Consider the following 11,300-nt stretch of genomic DNA (forward strand, 5'->3'; position numbering starts at 1 on the left):
AGACTTCAGATCAAATACTTTTTAGTGCATTAGACCCAACGGCTTAAGAGATGAACTTCTATGCTGCTGATAATTATTACTGGTATTATGCATTGCTGCTTCCCTCTCCATGTGTGGATAATTATAAATAGCCTAGATTTTCCAGTTCCTGACATATGCCACTTGGTTAATAACACTTCCACAACCTATCCTTTATAGCCACAGGTCACACATTTCAAATACGACAACCATGTAACTCCACAGAGATGGCTAAATCATGACTTGCCCCACACATGTTCTTATCTAAATGCTCCTTGAATATACAGAGATGGCTAAATGGCATTAGCATCAGAGTAACTAATGATGTGAAGCTGTAAAGTGCCAACCTGGTGATTCAAATGCAGACCTGCCTCTGCCCTCCTGTGCCTAGGTATAGCCCTGGACTGTGCAACCAGAGAACATCACTGCCAATGGCTCCATCACCTCCTGATGGGGCTGGTGCTCCTCCATGCCAGCTCTTGCTCTTGATGGCCTTCAGGAATCTCCCCAAATAAAACACAGTCCAGTAGCCAAGCCAGGAGGGCAAAGGCCAAGGAAATATCCCCAGATATATAAGGCAGTTAAGTATACACCTCTTCCCTGCTCAGCTTTCCTGTTGACACCCTGAGGAATAGGCAGTAGAGCCCACCAGTCCCATTTCCAGTCATGTTTGTGTACATTTTCATTTAAAAAAATCAATCTATAACCTACAACAGTGCCCAAACCTCAAAACTATTTCATCGACTCATTCAGAATTTTAAGCCTTTAAAAATTCAGAGTTTTCCTCAGGTTTTTTAAGCTCTTAAAATTCACAGCTGAATTCACTCTAGCAAACTTGGTCCTTGGGAGGGTTGTTAAGATACACTGAAACATCCTACTCCAGTTTCCCACTCTCTTTGTTTGGCTCGCCTGTTAGGTGACACTACTAATTGTACAGCTGCTACAGCTAGCTGCCAGAGCCTGCTCTAAGGAGGTTTTCCAATTAGATTAGCTGAATTGAATAATGAGAGAGAGAGAGATTAGCTTTTTCTGTGCATCTCTAGGAAGCCACATAGAAATCCCCCAAAATACTCTTGCTAATCCTCCCTTAGGACCCCTCATCTCTGATCACAAATACAGAAATGCCATGTGAGTGACTTTACTGTGTGGGAACTGTGCCAACTCTGACTGTGTACAGGAACACCTTTCATGACAAGAGATCCTACCCACTTTTTTAAAGACTGACAGTGTCTGCCAGAAGTTCTCTTCAGTCTTCATCAGGTTCCTCAAGTCAAATACATTTACCCATGTAAACTAGAGGAGGCAAGCCTCAGATGTTAGGTGAAACAACAAGTAATAGCAAAGAAGCATCTAAGAGACTCCTACCTGTCCATTATAGAACCACCACATTTCTTTCCCTAAAGTGCAACCAGGGAAAAATTAGATTTTGTCAAAATCTAAAGCTTCCAAATTCTTTCAGTGCAGATAGGGAAGGTTAGAGGAAAAAAAAAAAAAAAAACCCAAAAATTAAATACTGACTGGCACATGAAGTCAGTAGCATTACAAAATAGTCACAAACCCAGACTTCTTTAAGCCACAGACAACATTCATGGTTCTCAAAAAAGGCATAAGAACATCTACATCATTATTAAGTTTATGCCACCAGGCAGAAAACCAATTCAAGGGGTCCACCAGAAGAGACCTACGTCAAGATGCCAAGTCACCAGCTTTTGGTTAAATCGGAGAGATATGGTCAAGCAATATCACTGTAAGCACAAAACTCACACCAGCCAAGGATAGAATGAGCTTTTCAGGCTGTAAAATATAGTAAGAACAAAAACAAAAGAAAGGTAACTGCCCTTTTCTAATGCCCCATAGCTGTGAAACAGACAAGTAGTGGCCATTTCCATCACAGAAATACCATTAAGAGTACTGTCTCAAACTGGATCAAATGCTCTGTGTTACCAGGAGCTCAGAAGTTCCCTCCATCAGAGAGCCCCAGTGGCATGGACACACAACTGCCTCTCCACAGCAGCAGAAAGGCTATTTATTACTGAGCCTGAGCCTCACCAAAGGCAAAGATCTCCCTTGCAGACACTGCCTTGCTCTTCAACAGGGCATGGCAGGGCTGGCGGGGCTAAACAACACCAGAAAAAAAAATCTGCAACAGGAAGTATGACTGGAGACAACAAGTCAACTCAACTTTAAGGCCCTGTCTCCTCCAGCACCTGCACACCTCAAGAGGGTCGATTTTTAACAGGTAGCCAGGGAACCTACTTTCCTCACTCTCAAATCCTGCACAGTCAGATCATCAAGCAATACTGAGACGTCAAAATATTATCCAAACATGAACCATGAGTCTTCATTATTTAAAACTGTTAAATAATCTATCTCTTCATAGTCAGTTATCAGACTTGCTCTTTCCAATTCCTACCATTCCTCCCCTCGGCATACCAATGGATGCTCTGTGCTGCAGGAAGGACCACAGCTCCAACCAGGAGAACAAAAACCATCTCATGGTTTGCCAGAGGGCCTTGTTTCCATGCAGCAGACAGACATGTCCACTGAAATATTTCGGTCAAAAGCCACAAAAAGGCAAATTCAATTGCAACACAGACAGATAATTTCTGCTGAGCCAGAGGTCCATTCAGGTCACAGCAGCTCTGCTGGGACATCCCAGCCTGGTTAGGCTGGGTACAGACCTGTGCTAACCACAATTCCCAGTTTTTCTCTTTAGATCCAAATTCTTCCAAGTAATTCACATTTTGCAGTGATAACCATCCCTGTCCCCTTACCAGGGCTTTGAGCACAGAGAAAAAGCTGTGCTGGAGAATCAAATCAAAAGCACTTATGGAAGCTACTGAGGATCAAATCATACATATGGGGGAAAATTTATGAAACTGCTGTATTAAATCACAAGTGAAGAAAAAAAAAAACAAAAAAAAAAACCCCAAACAAACAAACAAACAAACAAAACAACCAATTGAAAAGAACAAATTTTGATTAAGGCTTTTTTTTCCTGGTAAGTAAAGTCAGAGAGGCTGCTTCTTCCACACCAATTCAGGCCAAAAAATTTATTAATGCAATTTGGAGGGAAATTTTGTTCTGTTTATTTAACTGGGAAGTGAGTTCTGTGGAGTATTTCTTTTCCTGACACTTGAAAGACACACACACAACAGTATAAAAAAATTAAAATACATGTAAACAGAGCTCCATATTGAATAAAGTTCTATATAAAACACATAAACACACAAAGCTTCAAAGACCTTTTAAGCTAGAACTGCAACAGCTGGAGAGAGTGAACACATAATTTCAAAAGTACCCCAAGAGGTTTCATTTCATGACATTTTAGATGTTACATTAAAAAAAAAAAAAAAAAAAAAAAAAAAAAAAAAAAAAAAAACCCACCAGCCTTCATGGATGAGAAATGATCAAAGAGCACATGTCTGGAAAATCATAAACAGTTTCACCAAAGGCAAGAACTTAGAATATATATATATGGCATGTTAATAACTTTTTCTGTCTATCTCCAGGACTAGCCATTTTTCTTGTTAAACCACAGAGAAGCAAATTTGTGAATTACAGATGCTACAGATGCTGAAGCTACCAATTATTCTACAGCATTACTCTTCTAACTTTGGATGCTGCCTCAGCAATTCCTGAGAACTTTACACCTTCTCTCAATGACATTTACACAAGTAACTAACACAACTAAATTTCACACACACTGTTCATGGATGCTCCTTCTCCTTGCTGGACAAACGCTTTCCTTCATGCTTGCACTGCCACCACTGGCAAGTACCAAGTGCCTCTGAGCTCCCAAAAGGGAGAAGATTCAGTCCCACAGACAGGACAGGACCTGAAGGTTTTGCAATATGCCTTCCACAATAATCATCAGAATCTTGCTTTTCTGCAGCATTATCTTATGCACATCCTTACTGTAGGAATTATACATCATTGTTATTATTATTATTATTAATAGGACCAAGGCATATCTATTTTTATTTATGCAATGTCACAAATTTATATTCAATGGAAGCTCAATTTCTAGCTGTCCCAAAGATGGTGTTTCCATTACTTTGAACTACCTTCACCTTTCCACTTTGCTTCCCTTGCAGGTTTTCATTTTGAATAATAACACCATTAATGTCACATCTCAGTGACTATGTATTTGAGCACAGAACTGCACTTGAAAAGGATTTGAATGGAAAGGCTTTGTGGATGCTTTCACCTGGTAATCAGTTTAAGTGACACACTGATTCTGAAATCTCTGCATCCAGAGTGAGCATAAACAAACAACCTGGGAAAGGAAGAATCCGTCTTCTGGACATCACTCATCTCTGCAGCCTGCAACAAACACCATGTATTCAAACCCATTTCTAGCCCTGCAGACCCCAGTCCAAAAAGCAAACAGGACTCAGCTCTTAAAACGCAAAGCTCTTAAAGCCCAAGTGCATGGGGTTTGGCTGTGCCCTCCAGGATTGTGTCCAGCCAGCTACTCCTGGAGATACTAAAGAATCAACACCGCTGGAATTAATGAGGCCCAGCCCAGAGAAAGAGGAAAACTTGTGTCTACTTGTAAAATTAATGGGAGGACAGAGGCAGACATATGAGAAAAGATCCTGTAGAAGGTGAAAGAGGGAAGACTTGGTTAGGTTATTCATTCTTGTGGCAGCAAGTATGATACATCTTTTTTTGTTCTCTATTGAAACATCCTTAGTCTTGAGGCAATGCTGATCAACTGCTTCCTGGGAAGCACTTCATCTCCCAGGCTATATTACTTTAGCAGCACTCTTTCCTACAGCTCTGTGAGAGTCAGTCCTCTCAGTCCACACAGTTACACTTCTGAAATACACTTCAAATAACAAGGATGGGTCACTTCATGCTGATCTGAAAGGTGACAAGTGACTTCCATTAGCGTGGGAGCACCTCTAGAGCAAATTATGCTTTATTATGGTTAATCAAACAGGAACAAAACATGTCTGACAATGTAATATTTAAATACAGACAACATATTCTGGTTGTTAATCACAATGCTGGCTTCTGAACATTTTGATTTCATGCCTGTGTACACCACAGGCTATATGACCTTCTGCAAGTCCCTGTGTCTCCTTACTATTAATAAAAGTACAATGTATTTATCTTCATGCTCACAAACACAGCCAAACAGGTTTTTATTTGAACTTCCCCAAATCAATTCGCCTTGGGAACAAAACAATTTAGCTTGGAAGGGAGATTTCTGAAGAAGTTGTTTATATATAAACTAAAAATAGTGATTTCAGATGGAGCGTCCAGTCAGGCTTCAGTTAGGCACAGCTCATATATAGTACACTCTAACAGCCTATCTATGGACAAGGCCAATTTCTGCAGATTCATCACCACCCTATTAGCCATTATTTCACTTTAAATTAACCCCCTGCTTGAGACATCAACAAGTGCATTTGCGCAGTGCAAATGCACTTGTTGCAAATGGTTGTTAAATGCTACATTTTCTCCTGCTGCAATCAGTATTCCAGTACTTCTGAGGATTACATGTATTCTGTATTTCTGCCTAAATATCTAGTATGCTTTTGAAAGCATCCCCCAGGGCTGAGCTAATCAAGAAAACAACATACATACAGAGAACTGTCATTATTAGAGGGTCAAACACTAATGCAGTCTGTACTCAAGAGATTGCAAATTATACTTCAATGTGAGCAGGAGAAATCATGTTCCAAAATCACTGAATAGTGTCATGTAACCTATGAATAAATTACTAGTCCTGAGAAGATTATAGATAGCAATTTATTAACATCTTGTAAGCATGAACTGAAAATAACCAAACAACAAGCTGTTCACAGAACAGCCCCCAGTAATTCTCTCATGCTTCCTACAACACTGACTGCAAAGTGATTTGAATGTGGACCAAATCACTTGCTCATGACTTGTGCATCCTCTCTCAAATGTGGCAGCACAGAGGGCATCTTTATGACTCAGATTCAAGTAGGGTCTTATACGAGGCCTCAAGTAAGCTTGCCAATGTCAAACACAACATTTATGTTAAAAATCATAGTCTGTCAAATCTATTCAGAAGACAAAAGAGCACTTCTCCAGAACTAGACAAGAGTTCTTTGTTCAGCCGTTGAGCCTTGCTAAAGCCCGCAATTCTTTGCCATAAGCAAGATGTTGAAATTGCTCAATGGCAAAAGTCAGTTTGGAGAGAAAACGTAATTAATAAATGCCATCCATATGCTTCTGCTTGACATTTTATAAAGACAACTCACCGTAAAGAGCAGTCCAAATGGAGAGCTCTGCAAACAACTGGCTCCTCTGCAGGCTCTTTTCCAAGCTCAGGAAGCCCTGCCAAAATACCACGTTCCCCACCAAGGATGACAGGCAGCTCTCACCATCCACCCCACTCCTCCCCCAGAGGCATTAGATCGTGGCTGTGTGTTTGATACATGACTTCTCATAACTTGCACCTCTACTAGTCAAGAAATTAGGCCTTTATCTTGTCATTCTGAGATTACACTTAATTTAGGACTATAGAAACTGAGATTCACCAAATCTTCAAGCAAATTCCAGACTTACTCCACACTCCAAAGTCTACCATCTTTATTCCATTAGCTGCAGTAACTGTCTCAAACTTACCACAGTAGTGTTATCTGCCAGAGAACCACAATACCAGCACCCAACTTCAAACCCTAAGATATTTGTCCTGACTTGTTCCTGAAGATGATGCTCTCATCTACTTCCTTGATAAGGATCTAGGAAAAAATGCAGAGAAAACATCTCTGCACTTTAGGCCTCAATAGTAAGTCAGTTCCAATGCAGACCTCAGGGCTAAGAAATTAAAAAGAGGAACTTCAGTGTTTGATCTTGGGTCAAGATTCATCTACTCTTTAATTTTTAACTGATAATCTAACCTGAGAGGGAAAACCATTTCCAGAAAGTGGTTCCTGAGAACACCCATCCAAGAGGCGGCTGTAATACCCAAGACTGGTGGCAAACCCCAGAGCTCCCCGGAATCTCCAGTGCACAGCAGTGCAGGCAGCTGTTGGATGGCAGAAACCAGAAGTTCAGTCAGAGCAAGGGAAGCAGACATGGCAGATTCCAGGCATTCCCAAACCAGAAAATGCAACGGATGAACATTTATTAATTCTACAGTGAGAAGAAAAAGTACATGTGAATTGGAGGTGGGTAGAAATAAATCAAGACTGAAAAGACTTCCTCCTTTCTTTGGAACTTATTTGACAAAGCAAATTTAACACACATAGGAGAGACACACACAGCACATAAATCTAAATACCAGCTATTTCCTCAGCCCTTCTTTTCCTCTAATTACTATCTCTGAAGTCTAACTGCCTTTTTCCAAAAAACATTCCTCCTCTCCAACACACTATCAATTTTCCAAATTCCAAAACCAAAGTAACCATTAGAAACAAATAGAGGAAAATTACAGCATCATGCTTCACAAATACTAAATACTTCTGAAAAATATACCAAGTATTACCCTCGGATCATCTTTCAATAATTATATTTATGCCAACAACTCAGTGGTCAGATGCTTACACAAGAAACTGAAAGACCACTCAAGTGATGACCCAATGCTCTGTTTCACTGAAAGTCCCAAATCCAGCCCCACATGCATGTACTGATGATGTGAAGCAGTCTCTAGACTCCAGGAGCTTCCCAGGGAGAGATGGATTTTGTGAGGAGAACAGCACCATTAATGCTGCAGTATGCAGCACAACCTGCTAGCCAGCAAAGTTTCTCAGTGTGTACTTGGGCATGCAGAGGATCAGGCTGTCACACAAGCTCTGGAAAACCATTTGTCCCACTGCTGCAAACTAGAACGAAACGGAAAGGTTTATCAGCCTCTTCTGAATGGGAACTGACAACTACAGCTGGATACTTGGCACTGCTCTCTGGTGCTATTAAAATCAGCAAAATCTGGGTCTCAGCATCATCAGGACTGGGCTCAAGGGCTCAACCTTTTAAAAGGCACATCAGGCCTCTCACTTAGAGAGTCTTCCTTTTCCTTCCAGCAGTTCATGTCACTGTCTTTCCCTCTCTTATAAGCAAGCCAAGAAACTTTCAAGGTAGCTAGAAAGCACATTTTTTGCCATTCAGCCAAGCCTGGGTGAATCCCCCATGTCCTTCCAGACCCACGTAGTTGTCAGACCTCACTGTAATCTGATGTCTCACTGCACACGGCGCTGACGGCAGCAAACCACACTGGAAGCCCCAGCTGCAACCCACCAGTTCTGGCATGGGTAATGCTTGCCACCATGTGCAGGCTGGCACTAACAGCTTGGGCTCCCTCTCACCCCCTCCATCACAGCCCTGTCCTGAAGCAGCTGCTCCCCTGGGGGAGCTGGCACGGCACAGCAGAGCAGAGCAGAGCTGCCACAGCCCATGTCACAGCACTGACAAACCACTCTCATGGTTCACTGGCAGGTCTCACTTCCAGGACATTCCTAACACAGTGCTAATGTCTCCTCAGCCCACCCCGATAAAAGCATTTGTTGGTTATGTGGACCAAACACAGGGAACTCATTGCTTTAAGAAACAAAAATCTGCTGCAGCTTCCCCCTCCTCTGCTCAAAAGATGCAGGGATAATTTATCAAAAATGAGATTTTTACCTTATGGTTTTGCCTAAATAATGATAATAAATAGTAGAATCTAAAATCACAACGAAATTTAGAGCTAAATCCATTTGACAGTAGTCTGGAGAGCTGGGAGGGTTTTTTAAGCATCCATATAAAATTTGTCTTATGACAAGGACAGACTTCTGCAGAGAAAACAAATTTGGCATCTGTCTTTTCCCAGAGACTGGTCTACAAAATCCTATCTTAAGGGAGCATGAAGCTGCTGCCAGGCACAGCTAAAGGAAAAAGAAGGGAGGTGAAAGAAAAGGAAAAAGACCAACCTCCTTTTACTTTTCCAGTCGCTCCACAACTTTCTGGCAGCAGTAAGGGTGCTGCAACAGAGCCAGGCAGGCTCCCCCCACTGCCCCCTGAACCACACCACGACTGACATGCCCCAACAACCCACCTCACACTGCCACAGTGTGTCCATCCTAAGGCAACAACCCATCAAACTTAATACTTTACTAATTACTGTAGCAGTTTAATAGCTACTCCACCATCAGAGAACTTCCTACTAACAGCGTTTCTATAAAATTAAAGTATATAGTACCTCATTAGCCAAGGGTGTTTCTGCAGCACGATTACACTTAATAGAAACAAGGGTCGGTGTTCCACACAAGCCTTTTTTTAATCAGCCTTTAAGAAAAGCGTTTTGCAATTGTATCCTTAGAAATCCCTAATGAGGAGCCAGATTTCATGAAGGCTGTGACTTGGCTAATTTATACAACAGCTAGAAAACTTCAAAAGTTAACCCAAGCCAGTGGCATTATTTAGTTCAGTGAAGCAGCTCATTCTAATTGGATTAAATTGTCATAGATTTTTTTTTAATTTAACATTGAAACCTCAACTTAAAATTTCCTAATATTTGCCCAAACACTGCATCATTTGCACACCCCTTCCCTCAAGACAATCCCAGATCCACAGATGGGAAAGACCAAAACCCTTTGGCCGGTCCTGGCCAGTCCTGCCACGAAAGGATGGGAGCGAGGCTTTCCCAAATCCCGGCAACAGAGCTAATTGCATTAAGCGGAGGGCCCGGTTAGCGAACGCACTGGCGGCGCGGAAAAAGTGTAAACAGCAGCAGCAGCAGCATTATCCCGGACACCTCGGGGCGAGCCCGCAGCAGGCTCAGGGTCCGCGGAGCCGCCGGGAGGCGCAGGGCGTCCTGTCCCAGGGCTCCGGGGGGTCCCAGAGGAGTTACTGCCTTTTATTGTCTTTTTAGCCACGGGCCGTGAGGGGTGGATTTTGCAAGGGACGCCTCGCGAAGCCGGGGGAGGGGGGATGTCCCGGGGCGGCCGCCCGGACACGGGTTCGAGCCCCGGCCCCGCGGCCCCTCGGGCGGCCGCTCCTCCTCCGGACAGGAGAGGGAGAGAGGAGGGAGAAGAGGCACCGGGGGGGCTCCGGGACCGCCCGGCAGCTGGGGCGTCGCGGCAAACTTCGGCCGGGTTCGCCGGAGGGCGGCAGGGCGCTCCGCTCCGGCAAGGTGGTCCTCCCGCCTTCCTGGGGCTCTTTGGGGTTTTGTTTTTTCTTTGGCTGGGCGGGGGGGGGGGGGGGGGGGGCGTCTCTTTCTTTTCTTGGCGGGTGGGACGGAGCGATGCCTGCCGTTTGCAGACCGCTCAACTATCAACAGATGCCCCCCCGAGCCCGGACGGCGATGCCCCGGGGCAGGGCTGGGGAGAACCGGGGCGGCCGCCCCCATCCCATCCCATCCCCTCCCGTCCCGTCCCGTCCCGTCCCGTCCCCGCTGCCCCGGCACTCACCGGCTGCCCGGAGGCGCAGGCCACGCAGCTGAGGGTGAGCGCCAGCCACACGCCCCGCATTCTTCCCGCGGAGCCGGGGGCCGGGCACAAAGCAGAAAGCGGCGGCGCTGGGCAGCGCCCGAGGGGCGCGGGGCAGGGCCGGTGGCGATGCCCCGGGTCCGGCCGGCCCGCCGCGCTCCTTCCGCGGGATCCGCGCTGCTCTCCGCGGGCCCGGTGCTCTGGGGCTGAGCGCTGCCGGCTCCGCCGCCCTCCCTCCTTCCCTCCCTGCCTTCCCTCCCTTCCCTCCGCCCCGAGTGCGCGGCGGCGGCGCCGCGGCTCCCAGTTAAACCCCGCAGAAATTCCTGCAGGATTACAACACAGATTGGCAGCTCCCCCAGCCAGTGGAAAGAAGCAGCGCGCCGCCACCACCGCCGGCTCTCGCCCCTCGCAAATTCAAGCAACTTTCCCCCCCTTTCTCCTTCCCTCCCTCCTCCTCATCATCATCCTCCGCCCAGGTCTCTCCTCTCTCGTCCTCCCCCCCAGTGGAAAACATGAGCAGCGCCGCGGTGAAGAGAAGGCTGGCCCCGTGTGAAATCGGGGACGTGGAAAGGCTCCCCATTTGCAGGAGAAATCCGGCGGCGGCCGCGCGTTTTTGGGGTTTGTCCGCACCGCGCCGCCCTCCCCTCAGCCCCGGTGGCAGCCCCGAGTGTCGGGAAAAACAGGCAAAATGGAGGGGTCAAAAATCACGGGAAACGAGGCTATCCCGAAAATTCCGCCTCATCGTGAATCCTCGCTTAGCTTTTTGCGTCAGAATTGTTTTTTTCAGACTTTTCGCCCGCAACAAGAAGATTAGAAACTTTTAAGGGTGAGGGGCGGCAAAGTAGGAGAGGGCTGTGATTTGTGGCTTGTTACATGGACCTAAAAGCCGTGTCT

At 45.3% G+C, this 11,300-nt stretch overlaps 1 protein-coding gene across 3 annotated transcripts in view; it reads right to left on the minus strand.

The window, feature by feature from the left end:
- Window positions 1–10,846, minus strand: part of SDC2 (syndecan 2) — a 59,869-nt gene extending 49,023 nt beyond the window's left edge. Inside the window, exon 1 of one of the 3 annotated variants that reach the window (XM_083857227.1) lies at window positions 10,389–10,846. Coding sequence is in view for 1 of the 3 variants with exons in the window: in XM_083857225.1 (XP_083713351.1) it covers window positions 10,389–10,448 (60 nt within the window). In the remaining 2 variants the exon portion in view is untranslated. Of the gene's footprint in view, window positions 1–8,909; window positions 9,006–10,388 lie in introns of those variants that run through there. The other 2 variants (XM_083857225.1, XM_083857228.1) reach the window with 2 other exon arrangements.
- Between the last annotated feature and the right edge of the window lie 454 nt (window positions 10,847–11,300).

This window comes from Zosterops lateralis, assembly GCF_965231275.1.
Source record: "Zosterops lateralis genome assembly, chromosome: 1".
Classification (NCBI taxonomy): Eukaryota; Metazoa; Chordata; class Aves; order Passeriformes; family Zosteropidae; genus Zosterops; species Zosterops lateralis.